The sequence below is a fragment of the Vulpes lagopus genome, chromosome 12 (assembly GCF_018345385.1).
Source record: "Vulpes lagopus strain Blue_001 chromosome 12, ASM1834538v1, whole genome shotgun sequence".
Taxonomy (NCBI): Eukaryota; Metazoa; Chordata; class Mammalia; order Carnivora; family Canidae; genus Vulpes; species Vulpes lagopus.
Genome location: NC_054835.1, coordinates 9,751,870 through 9,771,646, shown reverse-complemented (window position 1 = coordinate 9,771,646; position 19,777 = coordinate 9,751,870). Strand labels below are relative to the sequence as shown.

At 47.6% G+C, this 19,777-nt stretch overlaps 2 protein-coding genes across 4 annotated transcripts in view; one reads left to right on the top strand and one right to left on the bottom strand.

Moving 5' to 3' along the window:
- AK8 (adenylate kinase 8) overlaps nucleotides 1-19,777 on the top strand; it is a 127,344-nt gene that overhangs the window by 42,802 nt on the left and 64,765 nt on the right. For all 3 annotated transcript variants that reach the window (XM_041727223.1, XM_041727222.1, XM_041727224.1), the window contains 5 exons: nucleotides 2,786-2,867; nucleotides 3,387-3,458; nucleotides 4,657-4,857; nucleotides 9,073-9,204; nucleotides 17,386-17,475. In XM_041727223.1, the coding sequence (XP_041583157.1) occupies nucleotides 2,786-2,867; nucleotides 3,387-3,458; nucleotides 4,657-4,857; nucleotides 9,073-9,204; nucleotides 17,386-17,475 (577 nt within the window). The remainder of the gene's footprint in view (nucleotides 1-2,785; nucleotides 2,868-3,386; nucleotides 3,459-4,656; nucleotides 4,858-9,072; nucleotides 9,205-17,385; nucleotides 17,476-19,777) is intronic.
- On the bottom strand, nucleotides 5,375-6,113 carry LOC121473137 (KH domain-containing protein 3-like). The gene has a single exon (XM_041725171.1). The coding sequence runs from the start codon at nucleotides 6,092-6,094 to the stop codon at nucleotides 5,375-5,377; it is 720 nt and encodes a 239-aa protein (XP_041581105.1). The 5' UTR covers nucleotides 6,095-6,113.

Genomic DNA, 19,777 nt, shown 5'->3' with positions numbered 1-19,777 from the left:
AACAAAGCTACGGCTCCAGAGTGGAATAGACATTTCACTGAAGTGTCAGGAAGATGGATAATGTATTCTAATTAGGGATTGACTGATACCTCTGCATCCAGCCACTCCTGGTAGTCAGACCCATGAACCTAATGAGTGTCCCATCATGGCACTGGCTGGGTGCTATTTACTGATTTATGACTCCTTGCTTTGCCAGATTTTGCAGCCATTAACTTGCTCCCAACCAACACTGCCGTTTCCCCTGGAAAGAGCTGTCCATTCTGCCACTGGGTAGTTGCACAGGGTAGTTGCACAGCACCTCTGTAAATGCAAGAGTTCTGGGAAGGAGGATATTTTCCGAGCACAAAGCCTGGTACCTCCACCTTAAGGATGCCCCAGGACCTATGCTGCCTGCTTCAGTGGCCTTGGTTACTACCCTCCCTTCCCAGGAGAACTGGCTTGGGCCCATGTGGAGATGAGGGGTCTCCATGGCTGCCTTTCCCACCAAGCACGAGGCTGTACTAATGGGGCATGAGTGCTGCCCTAAGGGGTCCCTTAGGGACCTTACTGCCTGGGTGATCACACATCCCCTTGAGTCTGAAAGAGCAACCCTGGAGAGCCAGTGGCCTGGGATTCACTTCAGAGCACCCCCTCCCTTGCCTCTTTTGAAAATTTCACATCCACACCAGAATGACGCACCAGTGAGGCTAGGCTAATTAGGGAGATGTTCCTCATTTTGCTGCACTTTTCCTGTGTAATTGGAAGGCCCGCTTTCTCCAGCGAGAAGTCGGTGAGAGCTGTTCCCCTGAATAGTTCTAAAAGCTTTGGACCACATACTGATACAGCTGCAATTTATGGGCAAGATTATAATGATTGCTCCTTAATGCAATATTAAAAGCGAAGGTCTTTTCTTGGTGCTGAGTGGAGACGGAGTTCCAACCTCCTTTCAGCTTCAAAAAAGGAACTCGAAATAATCCCCAGCCCCTATACTAGAAGAAGCAATTGGTGGGCTCCCAGCCCCTCCCTCCAAATAGAGAAAAAATAAGGGGGTCCGAACGTAGCTAAAGTTCAGAAAATTTTGGTTGGGCTTCCAGAGCTGCGAGCGGGAGCTCTCAGATGCCTTGCCTCCCAGCTCCTCTGGTGGTGAGCACATCTGTAGGTGTTTGCTCTTCTTAAGAGCAGCAGCCCAGCTCCAGGCTGGCTATAACAAGGACTTGAGGGAGCAAAAGGCTGTTAAGAATTTTTTTTGCACTTTTGCTTCATTAGTTCTAGAAACCAAGGTTCCGTAGGCTGCCCGTTTTCCTGCATAATTTAAGAAATTAATGAAAGCATGCCTGATTTTTCCAACACTCTTTACTCTGTAAATTTGTTTAGTCTTTTTTTTTAACTGTCAGTGGAGGACGTTGGAACCTAAATATTTTAATATTAAAGAAATACAGGGCCTTTTCTGCTTAGTTCCTTTTTTAGGAATACAGGTGTTCTATAAATTAGATGTTCTGGGTTTTAAATGAGCTTGAATCTGAGTTCATCCCTATAGGTCCACTGTCTGACCTTAAAGCAACCAAGTTCTCCCAATGACTCCAGGGAAAGGTCTATGGTGAGGGAACCAGTGTCAGAAACTGCAGCTTCTGGGATAGTCACCCAACTGCCTTGCAGCAGAGGGAAGGCCTGAAACAGCTGCTTTATTTCACCTTCTTTAGGTAAAGAGCTCACTTTACCTAATAATCTGGACATCAAATATAAACCATTAAAAAGTGTGTGTGTGTGTAACTCTAGACTCCTGGGACTTGAAAGGACTTTAGAAATTATTTGATGTGAACTTTGCTGAGGGGTATAAAAAAAAATCAACTTACACAAATGGGAGGGGAAGATACTGATGTTGTGAAAGTGTCAGTTCTTCATACATTGATACATTTAATGTCATTCCAAAATGTTAGCAGAATTTCTAGTTTTGAACTTGCTTGGCAGAACTTCTAGTTTTGAACTTGCAAAATATTTTTGCTGCCTACTTGGAAGAACAAATTTTTAAAAATTTTTTAAACTATTTTTTAAAAAGATTTTATTTGGGAGCAAGAGAGAGCACACAAGTGGGGGGAGGGGCAGAGGGAGAGGGAGAAGCAGATTCCCCACTGAACATGGAGCTGATGTGGGACTCGATCCCAGGACCCTGGGATCATGACCTGAGTCTAAGGCAGAAGCTTAACCAACTGAACCACCCAGGCACCCCAAGCCCAGGTCTCTTAAAGCTCCAAGTTTTGGTGCCTCTTCTTAAGAGAGTAGGGTTTTGTTTTGACTCAATTGGTTCCTCCTCCCAGGATCCCCCATCTGAGAAACTCTCTTTATGAAATAATCCACAAGATGGAAAGAGCCATATGCACATAACTGTTAATCACAGCATTATTTATGATCACAAGAATTATTAGCAGTTGAAATGTTCCATCATGGGGTGTGGCTAAGTGACTGTGGCATGCTCACTGGTGGGACATTGTATAGACACTGAAAATAATGGCAATGCAGAGGCATGCCGATATGAGAAAGTGTTTTGGTAGCCATAATGTGTGATGGAAAAAATCAGGACATAAAATATGTATGTAGTGATTCTAGTCATAAATATAAGATTCAGAAGGGGATGTAACAATAGGAATGTACTTGTTAAGTTCTAATGTGGCTGTCAGAAACATTTACTTTTTTTGTCCTTAAAGTTCTAGTTTTTCTATAAAGCTATATTGCTCCTTCTAGAATTCCAAAAAAAAAAAAAATCTAAAAAATAAAGATAGATGAGCACCTTTCTAAATTCTCTGTCTAGGGCTGGATTCTGGATGGCATCCCTGCAACTCGGGAGCAGGCCCTGATGATCCAGACCATCGGGATCACCCCCAGACATGTCAGTGAGTAGCGTGCGAAGGGCCCTCCCACCAGAGCTGCAGTCCCCAGACCCCAGGAGTGAGGACCCTGCTCTGTGTTGCTGGTTCCCGGTGCCCACTCTCAGCCCCGTACCATCCAAGACCCAGCAGGAAAGAGGAGGACAGCACAGTTGAATTTTTCACAAAGCTAAAGGCCTTCAGGGATTGCTCTTAGAGAAAGGGGGTTTTGCTTTGGCCCTGGTGGTTCCTTGTTGCAGGAATCCCATTTCTGAGAAACTCTCTTTAGGAAATAATCCAAAATATGGCAAGAACATTCTGCATAAGAGCATTACAGTGAAAATTGTTAGATGAGATGTTCAAGTGTGGGCTGTCTGCTGTCCTGAGACTGAAGATCTCTCGGAAGGATTCTCAAGGGTGGGGATGGGTGTTGTGTTAGTGTTGTTACACAAGAGAGACATAAGACAAGCTATTGGCCCATGAGATCCAAAGGTTTGGGACCTGCTACCTGACATGTCAGTTGTGCTGTTGTCCTTCTCCATTCAGTTGCTCTGAGCGCTCCAGACACTGTCCTGATTGAGAGAAACCTGGGGAAGAGAATCGACCCTCAAACAGGAGGTATGACATCTCCACCCCTACCCCTGCCCCATGGAGTTTCAGAGGCGATCTGTGATTGATGATTATCCAAGGAATGGTCCCAACCACCATCTATGGAGCCCTTCTCCACTCAGGGCATGGGCAGATGGCCACATGGGGGCCGCAAAGGCGAGCACAGGCTCAGATGCTGCAGGCTGGACTCGGAGCGGGAGGTCACTTGGGATATGATGAACCCCAGCAGAGCAGGAGTTGAGGCCCCAGGGGCTGAAAGGAGGAGCCCTGTTAGTGTGGAGATGGGTTTCAGCTCCCAAAGACCAGGCAGTTCAGCCTTGACCTCTGGCCTGAGGCTTTGGCAGCAGACAGACCAGGGTTCATAGACCCTGGCCTCACCCCCTTCCATCTGTGTGATGTGGGATGAGCTGCCCAACGTTGCCAAGACTCAGTTTTCAAAAATTTTTTTTTTTAATTTTTATTTATTTATGATATTCACAGAGAGAGAGAGAGAGAGAGAATGAGGCAGAGACACAGGCAGAGGGAGAAGCAGGCTCCATGCACCGGGAGCCTGATGTGGGATTTGATCCTGGGTATCCAGGATCGGGCCCTGGGCCAAAGGCAGGCGCCAAACCGCTGCGCCACCCAGGGATCCCAAGACTCAGTTTTCTTTCCTGTACGTGGGTGAGATCTACCTTGTGATCTGATTGCCATGAGGACAAGCGTGTGTAGGTGATGCCCAGGGGGGTGAGCACTCAGGAGCCACAGCCATGCTTCCTGGTGCCAAAAATCCTCATCTGTTTATTATTATTATTATTATTATTATTATTATTATTATTATTATTATTATTTTAGGATTTATTTATTTGAGAGAGAGAGAAAGAGAGCACAAGTGGGAGGAGCAGAGGGAAAAAGAATCCTGAGCAGACTCTGCTGAGCTCAGGGCCCAACGCAGGGCCTGATGCCATGACCCTGAGATCACAACCTGAGTGGAAAGCAAGAGTTGGTTGCTCAACTGACAGAGCCACCCAGGCACCCCCTCATCCTTTTGTTATTGTTAATAGAGACATAGGAGCAGCACCAGACCAAAGTGTATCCTGCACAGTTTAGGGTGAATGAATATGCCTAGGATTCACACAGGCTGTGGATTTCACACCGGCCAGATGCAGTGCTGGCCTTGGCAACCCCTGGGTGGGTGAGTCTAACCCTGTACATCTCCCCCTTGCAGAGATTTATCACACCACCTTTGACTGGCCCCCCGAATCTGAAATTCAGAACCGGCTGGTGGTGCCGGGGGGTATCTCAGAGCTGGAGACAGCACAGAAACTGCTGGAGTATCACAGGAACATCATCAGGATCCTCCCGGCTTACCCCAAAATCCTGAAAGTCATCAATGCCGACCAGCCATGTGTGGACGTCTTCTACCAGGGTAAACACGGATGGCAGTGGGTCCCGCATGCACTTTGACCCTCCTCATCCCAGTGTCACTTAATATGGCAGCGATGCCAGTGACCAGGCTGTGCCTGAGACCCTGGGAATCAAGTCACGGGTGGCCCAGATTCCCTGCTCGGAGACCCTGGGTGAGGTTCTGTACTCTGGTGAGAGGAGTGTGGGAGCAAGTTTTGCCTTGGTGGTGAGGGAGAAGGAAGAGAAAATTTATAAAAATTAAAATACAAACGTATGAACAGAACCCACTCAACCACAAAAAAATATCACCCAAACCTGCAATGCAACTTGGGGGTCATGATTCCATTTATTTTATTTTATTTTATTTTTTTTGAAATTCAATTCTTTATTAGAACTCTTTAGATCAATGTTTGCAAAATCACCCACAACCATCCCTTCCCCAGCTTCTGCCAGAAGCAGCAAGACTTAGATGAACAGAGCACTAGTAAGGTCTTTCACTTTATCCTTGCCTGGCTCCTGCTCCCGGGCCCGAAGTACTTTCATAACCCGGTAACCACACCCTGGGTAGCGTCAGGAGATCGTTGGGTCGCCGCCTCCCGGGCCACCGCGCTGGGGGACCCCTGGGTCGCCGCCTCGCGGGCAGCCCTCGGGGACCCCTGGGTCGCCGCCTCGCGGGCAGCCCTCGGGGACCCCTGGGTCGCCGCCTCGCGGGCAGCCCTCGGGGACCCCTGGGTCGCCGCCTCGCGGGCAGCCCTCGGGGACCCCTGGGTCGCCGCCTCGTGGGGAGCGTTGAGGGTCCGCTGGGTCACTGCATCCTGGGCAGGGGCCTTCTCTGAGCCCAGTTCCGTTCTTTGTGCCCGGAGTCGGCGATGATAGTCAGCCAAATTCATGATCATCTTGGATACATCTTTCTGGTAATCAGGCCGACCAAATATAAAGATCTCGGCCTCGCCCTCGGGGTCCCACTGATTAACGTGGAGTAGGGTCTGCGACACACACTCCACGTGCGGAATGTACTCTGCTCCTCGGCCGAAGATCGCTTCAACTAGCCATGCCTCGAGATGAACTGTCTTCGGATTCTTTAGGTACTCAATGTGGAACCAGTAGGGCCGCTTGGTGAGGTTACCGAGCACCGTGAATAGCGTCCCCTCTCTCTGCTCCAAATGCACGAGCGTCGGAAACTGCCTGGGAGTGGCCATGCTGCTGCACGCCTTGCTGTGCGGCTGCCAACCCGAAGGCCGGACCAGCTGCAGCCTCATGATTCCATTTAAAGCAAGGTTAAGGGCAGCCCCGGTGGCCCAGCGGTTTAGTGCCTCCTTCAGCCCAGGTGTGATCCTGGAGACCCAGGATTGAGTCCCGCGTCGGGCTCCCTGCATGGAGCCTGCTTCTCCCTCTGCCTGTGTCTCTGCCTCCCTCTCTCTCTGTGTCTGTCATGAATAAATAAATAAAATCTTTTTTAAGAAATAAAAATAAAATAAAGCAAGGGTAAGCAGCCCCACGCCTGGTACTGCACTGTTGTTGGAGCAGTAGCAAAGGCTCACAGAAAGTGGCTGGAGCAGGTGCATGTGTGTGTGGGAGGTGGGATGGGGTGGGGAGCCAGGAGCCTCGTGTTTAAATCTCACCTCCACTACACATCAGCTGTGCGGTCTCTGGCAACTCTTTTACCCCTCTGGGCCTCAATTTTGTCATCCCTAAAATGGGAAAAAAAATCATGTCTTCCTCCCAGACTTGGGTGAGGATTACATGGGGATTCTGCAGGCCACGTATCCACAGCCATGAGTCTGGCAGCTGGTGCAGAGGAGTGCTCATAAGTGTCAGGCATCATTGCTATTGGGACTCCACATCCTGTCCAGAAAGGCCAAGGAAAGTTAGAATGATGAGATCCCAGGGCAACCGAATTATAATTTATTATTGTCTCTACATCAAATTATCCCCTCCTATGCAATGCCAGGTAAATGACACAATAAAAATGCCAGCATGGGTATCTAAGATACTTGATGGTTAACAACAGCCCTTTTTAGTATATTGTCTCAAATCTCTTTAAGAAAAGTTGTGTTGTGGTGGGGAGATGCTTCTGAGCCCCCAGCCCCCACCTGCTGGTGGACTTCACTTTCCTGAGAGCCCAAGGTTGGCACAGCTCAGTCACCTGGTGGGGGGATGTCTAGCAAACATCTCTATGTTGAAACAAGCCAGGCTGTGGATACCCTACAGTTTTCCAGTGATTTTGCATCTCGGAAGGGTCTTTAGTAGCAAACGCTGCGCTCTGAAGATAAACAACCACAACATTTATCTTATGGCATGATTCTGAATTTACACATTAATTACCTCCAAATTACTTAATTAAATTTAAAAGTTCATATGATCATTCATAAAGAATTCATGCCTGGAATTGTAAATAAAAATGTGAGTGTCTGCATATTAATTATTATTAATTAATAATGCAGACAGATAAATTGAAAATTGGAATGCAAAATTCTCTCTGTGTTGTTTTTTTAATCTCTCTGCAGTGCATCCAGCAACCACATATTTTTAAAAAGAATAATTAGATGTTGAGACTGTCTGGGGGATCATTACTTCTAATTAACTTAGTTATTTACTGTAAATTAAGCATCATTTGTAAGCAGGCTGCTTTGCCTGTAGCGTTTGTGCATTTCAGATGTGCTGGATCATGGCAGTTTTGAGGATGGAGGGGTTTGCTTGCATGGCTTCCTCCAGCTTATTCTCAGGGGCAGAAAATATTACCCAGGCAGCAGGTTCATAAGAGCCCTCCCAGCCCTGCCAGTTCTCTGTAAAACGGAGCAAGAATAATACATCTCTCGTGGGAATGTGCACCAACCGAGTAAGAGCATGTCCTCAGAGTATTTTGCCTAGCAGTTCCCACAAGCTGGTGTGTAAGATATTACGATGACAATGATGAATAACACAACCTTTAAGATAGTCGATTAACTTACCTGTACCTTTAGTTCTAAAAACGAGGGGAATTGTGATATTTGTAATGATCCTTCCAATTTAAAAAAATCCTACAAAGATTTGAAAGGTCAAAATTCATACAGTGAACAGCACAGGGCTTCTCATTTGTCCCCCTATTCCCACCCTGGGGACATTTGGCAACGTCTGGAGAGATTTGTTGTCACAACTCGGAAGTGTGCTACTGGCACCTGGTGGATATGCCCAAAATATTGCGAGGGCGAGGTTGGCAAACCCTGCAGCACCTGTCTCTTGATTCAGGGGCACCAGGTCCCTGAAGGTGGCATGGTGGCTCAGCCCCTTACTGGGGCAGAACCCACTGAAGGCAGGACAGCCATCAGAGGGCCATGAATGGCTGACCTTTCGCAGGATGCTCTGGGTCCCTGGCAGGAGGTGAGGCTGGGGAGGGAGCCCCTGTTTTGATGTCAGCCACTGGAGAGCTGGCACTGGCTCTTGGCCTCAGCAGGTTCCAAATGGCTGCCTGTAACAGCCTCCTCAGCTGCTCTCAGTGCATCCCCTATGCTCAGGTCAGGGGGACCTCGTTTGATGTTGTCATCCAGTGCCCTCCACGGTGCAGTTGCCTCAGTGTTGGGGACACTGGCCCCATGTCCCTACTTCCTTGTTCATCAAATGCCAGGGCATGCCATGGGCCAGGCAAGCAGCTGCATCTGCCTACTCTTGGGACCTATTTGATCACTGCCTCTTTGGAGACTCCCAACAAAGTTGGTGTCACTGGAGCACAGATGAAATTATTCTCTACCAATTCCTGAGTCCTTTAGAAGTCCCCATGTGCAAGGCCTGATGCATTTATCAATCAAAGTCTACATCTGACACTGAGAGACTGGCCTGGTCCTGGGCTTCATTCAGGCTGGAGGCTCAGCCCAGATTCAGTTTGGAAACATCCCAACCCATCAAGTATGTGTCCTGTGTCCTGGGACCAGGACGCCAGTTCGCCCCAGCAGCACACCCAGCCCCCCTTCAACCAGGAGGGAAAGGCAGGTGTCCTAGAGGTACTGCAGGGTGGACAGGCTCAGAGAGTGGCTTCTGTGGATCCACTGCCCCCTCTATCTTCATGCCCAGGCCTGAAGCAGAAATCTTTCCCCTTCCTGTAGCCTCACCCCGTGGCCACTAGCAGCCACACGGAGGGTTTCCTGGAGCTGTAAATGAGAGAAAGAATCCCTGCTGTTCAAAGAGTCCTCATACCGGTTCTGTAAGCTAGTTTCCTTTCTTTGTGATCTGAGTTTACTATCCTCATATCCTCTCTTTCCAGCTCTGACCTATGTCCAAACCAACCATCGATCAAATGCCCCATTCACCCCACGGGTGCTGCTTTTCGGGCCCATGGGCAGTGGGAAGAGTCTGCAGGCTGCCCTCCTGGCCCAGAAGTACGGCCTCGTCAACGGTGAGTGCCCTGGCCATGCTGTTTCCAGAGCCTTCTCCCGCCCACTGTCTTCCTGAGCTTTCTGGCCTTATGAGGGTGGTGAGGAGCACAATCGCTTCTCTTTCTCGCTCTCTGCTGTCAACAGCCTTCAGATATTCCATCTTTACAGGGATGGCTTTTGTTCCTCACAAAGAATATGGCCAATAAAAGCATTAACCAATAAAAAGGTGTCCGCAGCCCCAAAAGCCAGCACATTTTTCACTCATTGTTCGTTCTAGCCTTCGAAGCAGTGGCTATTTTGTGCTTTGCACAAGGGGCACTTCCTCCAGCCCCCGTGGCCTCCCTGGAAGCCACAGCCCTTGTATAATCTGGAGCTGCTGTTGATTTATTTTCTCCAGTCCCATTTGGCTCCCCGAACCCAGGTCAGTGTTTTCACAGGCAAACAGTCTGAGCCAGACATAGACTTCTTGCTCGTGTAGTTTCAATAAATATTTTACCAGGAGGAGAGAAAAGATTGAAGTCAGTTTCTCCAGGCCTGTCCTGAGGTGGTCCCAGGCAGTCTCAGGAGCCAGCCGCCTTCAGGAAGATGAAGCCAGAAAGGAGGAAGAGTCAGAGCAGACACACAGGGCGGCTGCAGGGAGCACAAGAACTGCTGTCACCATGTCACCACCGACATAACTTCCAGTGAATGCTCCAGAAGCCTGAGTTACCTCTGGTTATGAGGGAAAAAAGATCCCTGCACCCCAAATATAAAAATATGCATATATATATACCTCCAAATTCTGCAGATACACCATACAAATATATGCATGTACAAACATGCACAGATATATATGTACCACCCTAGAAGGATCAGGCTTTGAAAAAAAAAATGCTTTTCAGATGGGCCTCCTCCAATATAAAATCCCAGAGCGATGGACAGACTAGTCAGGAATCAGTAACAAAAATCGTACCCATGAAATAAAGCTAGGGAACTGAGCAATTATTCTGATTAGTAAAGAAAAATAGTCATAATCTCATTAATAGTCTTGTAAAAATGCTAAATAGTAGGACTCTGATTCGATTAGTATGGAGAAATAATCTCAAGGCCTCAGGATGAAAAATGCTTTTGCTTGTATGGATGGTTTGTTGTTGTTGTTGATTAACTGCATTATTTAGGTAATTCCTTCTTTTGGTTTTACCTCTTGAAGTTTTATAAGGCAGAGTTTGCAGCTCTGGTAGTGGCTCCTGTGGGAGGAGTGAGCCCCAGACTGCTTGCGGCTGCACCCACATGTTTATGGAGGGGGCTGTGGCACCAAGGGCAGGAAGTCTGGCCATAGGAGGAGCAGGAGTGGAGGGTGCCCCTAAAAGCCTCCACTCAATACCTTAACACGGCACACGGCCTTAGTTTAATCACAATCACTGTGTTGTGTTTTGTTCATTCAAGAAAAGCATTTTTAAGTTTATGTTGTTTTCTGAGTACCAGTCACGAGAAATGAAATTATATGCCTAGATTTCTTCCAGAAATGAAAATAAGAAAGCTCAACATGGTTTCTGCTTTGTAGCTGAAGAGCCACTGGGGGGCTTTTTTTTCCCCAGTAATTGAGCTCAGAAAGTTCATAGTGGGGTGCCTGGGTGGTTCAGTGGGTGAAGCGTTGCCTTCGGCTCAGGTCATGATCCCAGGGTCCGGGGATGGATCCCCATGTTGGGCTCCCTGCTCAGCGGGTAGTCCACTTCTCCTTCTCCCTCTGCCCCTTTCCCTGGCTTGTGCTCTCTCTCTCTCTCTCTCTCAAATAAATAAATAAAATCTTTAAAAAAAAAAAAAAAAGAAACTTCACATTTCTCAAATGCATTCTTGATAAGTACAAGAAATCACAAGAATTCAGTACACCGACCTGTGGGACCTCCAGTTGGCAGAGCCAAGCATGGCGCTGTCCACGGCGGTTTCTCTGCAGAGGCCTGTCTGTACCCAAAGCTTCCAGGACTGCCTGCTCCCCCAGGGCCACTCCCTGGCTTGGCTCTCATCTCCCCATTTATGGATCATTCAGTTGTGGGAAAACAGCTCCAAATAAGCAAGCACCCCAATATTCACACCAACAAGACTGATTAGAAGATTTGTTTACAATTGGTGAGAATATAAAAAGGCACAACTTTTTGAAAGACAAAGGCACCATTGGTTGACTGTGAACCCTGCAAATCCTCAGGCCCAGTGGATGTCACTCTGTGGATTTTTTTTTAAAAGATTGAGGGGATCCCTGGGTGGCTCAGTGGTTTGGCACCTGCCTTCCGCCCACGGCGTGATCCTGGAGTCCCGCGATCAAGTCCTGCATCAGGCTCCATGCAGGGAGCCTGCTTCTCCCTCTGCCTGAGTCTCTACTTCTCTCTCTCTCTCTCTCTCTTTCTCTCTCTCTCTCTCTCTGTGTCTCTCATGAATAAGTTAATAAAATCTTTTAAAAAAATAAAAGATTGATAGATTGATTCATGAGAGAGAGGCAGAGACACAAGCAGAGGGAGAAGCAGGCTTCCTGCAGGGAGCCCGATGCGGGACTCGATCCTGGGACCACAACCTGAGCCAAAGGCAGACACTCAACCACTGAGCTGCCCAGGCATCCCTCACTCTGTGGATTTTATTCTACTGACACTCAGACCCTGAACAAGAGAGTGCATCATGAAAGTAGAGGCAACCCGAACTCAGTTAATAAGAGGCACAGTTAAGTAAGCTGTGAGAACGCCGTATACTAGAGCAAATTAGTGCTAGTATGTAATTATTACTTAAAATGAGGAGGCAGCTATTAAAAAGAGACCTGCAAAGTGACTCGATGTCCATGATCTCTTGTTTAATGAGGGAGGAGGTAGAGAGCTAGTCATTCAACAGTGTTCAGGGGATGATCTCATTTTTGTTTAAAAAGTGTGTTCATGTACACTCAGAGAACATCTGAAGGAACATCCACACATCAAACTGGCTGTCCCTGTACAGTGGCATATTATACAATTTGGATTTTTTTTTGCTATGAGCATGAATTTTCTATCCAGAGACAACCATGAAAGTTTTATTAAAATAACATAATCATAGGGGCAGCTGGCTGGCCCAGTTGGTAGTGCATGTGACTCTTGATCTCAGAGTTGTGAGTTTGAGCCCCACATTAGGTGTAGAGATTACTTAAAAATTTTTTTAAAATTAAAATAAAAAATACATATAATCATCCCCATTGAGTGACTGCTATACACAGTAGAGGGAAGGTGTAGAAAGAATCAGAGAGAAACATAAGGATCCAGGTACACAGCTGGGCTGGGGCAGGGGGTGTGAACAAGGTAAGATGAGCTTATCCAACATAGTTCCAGGTCTGACTGTGTTCAGAGCCTTGGTGCTGGGAGCTGTTAGGAGAGAGGAGGCGGTTACATTGTTTTTTTCATAGGACATTGTGAAGTGAGGTTGTTGTAGGCAGGAGTGTTAAACCACTCTTTCCCAATATAAGCCCTGAACACTACACATTTTCCTCTAAATACCTCTTTAGCTGCATCTCACAAAATTTTAATGTGTTTTATCATTCAGCTCAAAATATTTTCTTATCTGCCTTGTGGTTTCTTGTTTTTTTTTTTTAGATGTATTTATTTATTAGAGAGAGAGCATGCACAAGCAGGGCGGGACAGAGGGAAAGAGAATCTCAAGCAGACTCGACACTGAGTGCAGAGCCTGACTCGGGGCTCGATCTCATGACCCTGCTAAATTCCCAAATTATTTGAGAATTTTCTAGATTTGGGGGAAGAGTATTGGTTTCTAATTCTACTGTGCTCAGAGAACATACCTTATATGATTTCAGTCCTTTGAAATTTATTGTTACTTTTTTATGGCTCAGCATAAAGAACATGTATTCTGGCATTGGTGGACATAATGCTACACACATCAGTTAGGGTAAAATGTTTGATGCTGTTCAGATCTTCTGCGTCCTTCGTGATTTCTCACTACTATTATCTCAGTTACCAAGACATTAAAATCTCCAGCTCTGATTGTGGGTGAGTCTACTGCTCTGCCAGCCTCTGCTGTATGTCATTTGAAACAGTGTTCCTGGGAGCACAGACACTGAGGACTGCTGTGTTTTCTTGATGAAATGACCCCTTTCTCATTAGGAAATGGCCCGCTGTCTCTCCAGGAAGACTCTTCCCGGAAGTGTACTTTGTCTGATAGTAATGGAGCCCCTCCAGCTCTCCTGTGTTTGGTGTCTGTATGGGATATATTCTGTCTTCTTTCTTTTTAGATGATCTGTGTCTTAGATCCTAATTATGTGTCTTGTACCCAACATACAATTGGGTCTCGCTTTCTTAAAATCCAGTCTGGGCATTTTCTGCCTTTTCATGAAAGTCTTTAGTACATCTCCATTTTGAGTAGTTTTTAGTAGGTTTCAAGCCTACCATCCTGGTTTTTTGTCTTCTGTCCCCTCATCTTTATTTCTCCTTTCCGGCCAACTGTTGGATTAACTAAATGTCATTTAGTAATGCATTTCATTTCCCCCATTGCCTTTTAAGCTGTGTCTTTCTGCTTTGTTCTGTTAGTAGCTGCTCTAGGGGTCATATGGCATCATTTATTTCTCACAGTGTGCCCTGACTTAATACTGTAACAGGAGGACCCACAACAGGCATCTTTCCATTTCCCTCACTCTCTCCCATGTGCTATCTTCGGTCATACATTTCATTTCTTTTTTTTTCCTTCATACATTTCATTTCTCTATGTGCTATCAACTCTGCAGTATATTGTAATTATTTTTGCCTTAGTCATTTGGCTCTTTTTAAAAAGGTTTTATTTATTTATTTATTTATTCATGAAAGACACACACAGAGAGAGGCAGAGACTCGGGTAGAGGGAGAAGCAGGCTTCTCACAGGGAGCCCAATGTGGGACTCAACCCTGGGACCCAGGGTCACGCCCTGAGCTGAAGGCAGACACTCAACTGCTCAACCGCTGAGCCACCCAGGTGTCCCAGTCATTTGGTTTTTTAAGTGAAGCGCAGGGGAAAGGCTCTGTTATGTACCCACACACATCAACACTTGTTTGTTTGGATCTACATTTCCATCTGTACCGTACTCTTTCTGCTTAAAGAACTTCCTTTAACATTTCTTGTTGTGCAGGTCTGCTGGCAACAAATTCTGCTTTCATCTGTCTGAAAATGTCTTTATTCCACCTCCATTCTTGAAGGACGCTTCTGCTGCACATAAAAATCTATGTTGACAGGTGTTTTCCTCTTAGCGCTTTAAACATGTCATCCCATTGTCTTACAGCTTGCGTTGCTTCTGATGAGAATTCAGAGATTATTTTTATCCTTGTTCCCCTACATATAAAGCATCTCCCCCACCCAGCTGCTTTCAATATTTTCTCTTTGTCTTTAGTTTTCAGAAATTTAACTATGAAGTTGTATCAAGGTGGGGTTTACTTTGTGTTTATTCTGCTTGGGTCTCAGAGATTCTCGGATCTGTGGATTGATATTTTTCATGACGTTTTGAAATGTTTTTCTTCAGTTTTTGAAATTCTCTTGCCATTATTTCCTCAAATATTTTTTCTGCCTCTCTGTCCCTCCTCCCCTACCTCTCTCCATCCCTCCTCCCCCTTCCTCCCCTCCTCCCTCTCCCTCCCTCCCCCTCCTCCCTCTCTCCCCACTTCTCTCTCCCTCTTTCCTTCCTTCTCCTTCTCCCTCCTTTCTGCAACTCTGATTACACATATGTGAGATTAGCCAATACTGTCCATCAAGTCACTAAGGGTCTATTCTTTCTTTCCAGGACTCCCTTTACCTCTCTTTGTTTCAGTTTGGATACTTTCTCTGTACTGTTTTCTTGTCTCCAGATTCACAGATTGCAGCCTATCCAATGATGTTTTCCATTTAAGATAGTATATTTTCCAGTTCTAGAATTTGCATCTGGTTCCCATTTCTCTGCTGAGATTCCCCAACTGTTCACTCATTTTGACTATCTTTTCCTTAACAGTTTTAAATATATTTATAATAGCTGTTGTATTGTTCTCACATACTTGCTCTGACATCCATGTCATCTCTTGATCTGATTCTGTAGCCTGTTTTCTCTCTTTATAGGAGTCACACTTTTCTGATTGAGTGGGTGATTGATTGATTTTTGCATCTCAAGTAGTTTTTTATTATATACTAGACATTGTGGATCTCACATGGCTGGGAATCTGGATTGTGTGGTTCCACTTTAAGAATACTGAGTTAAGAGTTGAGGTCTAACAGGCAGTTAATTTGCTGCAAGATCAGCTTGATACAGGGAGCCTGACTTTTAGTGTTTATTCAGGTGGGACCAGAGTATATGTCCTCTCTCAGGTTCATGTGCCCGCATACCCAGAGTCTCCTCTGACTGGGCACCTGGCACCACCTCTCACTCTGGCTGTCAGAGTGCCAGTGTCTCCCTGCACTGTGTGCCTCTCCCTTAGCTCACAGTTTCCTGGTAGCTTTATCTCTGCCAGGCCTGGGGGAAGGGGATCTCACCCACCATGTGCATGTGCACAGCTTTGCATTGACCAAAGACCCTAGGGAGTCCCTATGAGGATTTCTGAAACCACTTCTCTGCACAACTCCCTTCTCTCCATCACCTTGTTCCCCAAATACCAGCTCTCAATCCAGTCTGTTTCCTGAGTTTGGCTCTCCTTATCCTGTGCTGTGCTGTGGTTGGAAAAGTGCTTATAGATGGAAATCTATAAGGCACTTTGAGTGCCTCCCTACTCCCAAGGGTCACAGCCCAGTGCTGTCAGTGTTCCAATGCCTGAAGAGAGTTGTTTCACATATTTTGGTCAGTTTTATGGGTTTTTATGATAGAAGGTACATATAATATCTCTTGCTCCTTCCTGGCCAGAGCTGGAAGCTAAGTGGAAGCTAAGCTGGAAGCTAAGAAGCTAAGCTAAGTGGGTTTGATGTCACACAGACCTGGGTTTGAATCCCAGATTGGCCACCTTGTTGTTCTGTGACCTGGGACAGGTGCTCCACCTCTTTGCACACTGAGCACGGTGCTAGGCATGTGGAAAGGTCTCGTCACTATCAGCTTTCATCATCACCCATGTTCCCTTAGTGAGTTGCACTGCTATGATCACTGCTGTCCTTCAAACAGTGAGTGAAGCACAACGTCCCTGAGGGATAAGTCTTTGGTGATGGTTGTTGTCTTAAACATTCACCTTTTCCACTTACTTTTAGGAGTGGTTTTTGGTTTCTTTAATATATGAAGAAAACCCCTTGGTCTTTTTTTTAAAAATTTTTTTATTAATTTATTTATGATAGTCACAGAGAGAGAGAGAGAGAGAGGCAGAGACATAGGCAGAGGGAGAAGCAGGCTCCATGCACCAGGAGCCCGACGTGGGATTCGATCCCGGGTCTCCAGGATCGCGCCCTGGGCCAAAGGCAGGCGCCAAACCGCTGCGCCACCCAGGGATCCCGAAAACCCCTTGGTCTTAAAGTGAAGACTAGCAAGACTGTGTAGTCAGTCCCTCATGAAAACATAGCCAAACCTTCCATCTAAGGCTCCTAGGGGCTCATAGCCAAGGACAGTGTGGCCTGGATTTGTTCAGGGCTTGCTAACTCACCAGCACCTGTGTGGTGGCCATGGCTGGGGTCTGGAGCTCATGATAGAATGGCTCCTGCCTGCACGGGCCATACATCTGAAGAGGGTTAGTAGCTACTGGCCAGGCAACCCCAGCAAGCTGCCTTAGTTATGAACATGTCCATCCCTCATGTAAACATAGCTGGTGTCCCATGGAAGCGCCTGGGCCACAGCAAGGACTGTGCAACAATCCGGCCTCTTCTGTGCAACAACCGTGTGGACACAAGCAACAGGCTAACAGGCGGCTCCCCTGTCCCCCCCCCAACCCCAGGCATCATTCCTCAGCCCTGGCCAGAGCTGTTGTCGGGGTTCTGGGCCTGAGCGAGGCCTTGCAGGTGCTCCTCTGGTGGCACATCTCATCAGTGTCCTCCTTGCACCGTCCATTTTTAATCCATTCTCTACCGAATGCATTCCTTTTCATTCCGCACTTTCCTCCTCAGCTTCTTTTCTATTCCCCAGGTCCTTTTTGATATTTGCTTTCACTTGGACACACACCCACACTCAGAAAAAACCCTTTTATATTTTTTTCAGTGACCTTTTTTCCCTCCAGCAGGCAGCACTAGCGCTTCTTTTTTTCTGGTTCCTCCTTCTGTTTAAAATTTAATGGGTGTCTTTCTGTTCCTCTCTCCCCCAGTCCACTGTGGGCAACTGTTGAAAGAGGCTGTAGCAGGCGAGTCAAAATTCGGCGAGCTCATCCAGCCCTATTTTCAGAAGGAGATGGCAGGTAGGCCACACAGTCCTCGACTGCCACAGCCTTGCAGGCTAGGGGGGCAGATGGCTCTATACGGGGGTCACCAAGCACCAGGGGGTGGGGCTCAGCCTGGAAACCGTGGCTGGGAAATGGAAATTGGGCTTTCCTGTCAGCAGAGGCTCTGTATTTGCTCCCCAGCAGGGCCCCTTGGCTTCCAGCCCCATCCTGAGCTGGGAGGGGGTGGGGTGTTGATAGGAGGTGTTATTCCTGGAGATTTGGCATGTTTCTGTTTCTCGAGAGTGTATGCTTTTCATAACTGATAACATTTAAATTGAGAGCCATGAGAGGCCATGGAGCTGCCCACATCCTTCATATTGGGCATACAAAAATACTGTGGGTAAATATTCTGATTTAATCAAAGTCCAAACCCAGAAGGTTCAGACAGCTTTCCAGATACAAGAGATGACTGGCCATTGGTCCTCAGGGGTTTTGAGCAGGGAGGCTGGGCCACACCTTCTTTCCAGCCCCCTCTGTGATCTACCATCTGAAAGCGTTCTCAGTCAACCCCCAGGAGGGGCGCCTTTGAGATCATTCTAGTTCAATTTCCTGAGCCCATAAATGAGGCTCGGAGAAGGAGCCAAGCTGCTGAGGCTGCACAGCCAGTTCACATCTGAGCTCCTCTGGACCAGGTGTTTCCTCCCCGGGGCAGTGCATTCCACACCCCCACATCCTCCTTTCCTCACCAAGTGCTGTAGCTCCTCTGGACATCACTAAGTCTGATGTGATAGTGTCTTGTGAAGAAAACCCAGAACAAAAGCACCCTCTGTAGAGAGGGTACGTGCCTTGACCAGGACACCCTCTTGGCAGAGTGCTCCTTATCTTCTCCTTCCATCTTCTGGATGGAGCAAGTTGAGGGACACACACGAGAACAGGCAGCTTGCTCCTGAGCCATCAGCCCGAGGCCCCCTGGGACCATGTCCTGGCTTGGTTCTCCCAAGCCCCCTTTAAGATGCTCCAGGCCCCCAGGGTGAGGTTCAGGGGAGGTGGGGTCAGATCCTTTGGACACAGTGATCTGTGTAGAAGGCGACACGCGAGTCTATTCATTCCTCCATCACTGGGGTATTAATCAAGTGCCGTGGAAGCAGGAAGCTCCAGGGTGAGCTTTGGTGCCTCCCTGTCTGGTACAGATCTCAGAGCCGCTCCCGTGAGCTGCTCAGCCCTGGTCAGAGCCCGAGGCCTCTCAGTGGTGAGATGTGGACGGGAGTCCCCAGGTCGCAGGGTTCCCGTGGGGACAGGACATGGCGTGTGTACCCGGTGGCCGGCAGACATGCAGTGGGGGAGTCTTGGGGCCTGCAGCAGGCCAGCGTGGTGCCTGAGCTCACTGAACAGTCTCCCTCCCGTAATGCCCCTCTGCAGGCATGCGTGTGGGTGCCGCTCATTCTTAGCATCCTGAAGAATGTTTGTGGAGTAAGTGGGTGAATGTAATAAGTTCACAGATTTATACCACCCTAAATTTTGCTGCAAATTAGTCCTCTGCCTGGACTGGAGGGCAGTTTAACTCCCCACTAACTAGCAAGTGGTGGTTTGGAGAGAAGGACCGTGACCCACCAGATAAGGCTGCACTCACGATTGGCAGATCTTGGGCAAGGAGCTCTGATGCTTCTTGCAACTTTTCTGTCCTTTTGACTTTTTTTTTTTTTTTTTCCAAATAAAGGGTTACCAAAAGTCAGCATTTAGGTGGTTTTCAAATTTGCACTCCCTCAAAAACACTGTATCAGGTCCCCCTTATACCTGCACAGGCTTGTGAATACCCCTGATGTGGGAGGGTGGGTCGTGCCCAGGTCAGGAGAGAGCTGTTGTGCTGGCTGGTGTCCTCCTCTGTGTCCCCGCCATCTCTCCGCATACAGCTGACTGACTTGTTTACTGTTGCTGCTGAAACAAGCTTAGTGGTTTCAGACAACAGCCATTTGTTTCCTGGCAGCTCTGGAGGTCAGAGGTCCGGGACCTGAGCTGTGGGTTCCAGGTATGGCTGTGCTCCCTCTGGAGGCTCTGGACAGAGTCTGCTTCCTCACCCACTCTGGTTCCCAGATGTCCTTCCTCTGTCCCCACAATCAGCACTGGAGTACCTTCAGATCCCTCGCTCCCCGACCGCTGGGGTAATAAACCCTGGGGTCTTTCCAGTGGTGGGCAAGAGGCAGATTGGGTTTTGCCTTGGGTTTTTTGGTGACTACAAAGGAGATGGGGGGCACGGGTTCCTGTAAGGCTGGGCTCTGCTCTCCATTGTCTCCTCTGCACCCTGTTGTTTACTTGGCTTTGCAGCTCTGTGCTTCTGTAC

Excerpts from the sequence above, each read along its gene's own strand:
- LOC121473137 (XM_041725171.1), bottom strand. The coding sequence starts at position 6,094 with ATGAGGCTGCAGCTGGTCCGGCCTTCGGGTTGGCAGCCGCACAGCAAG.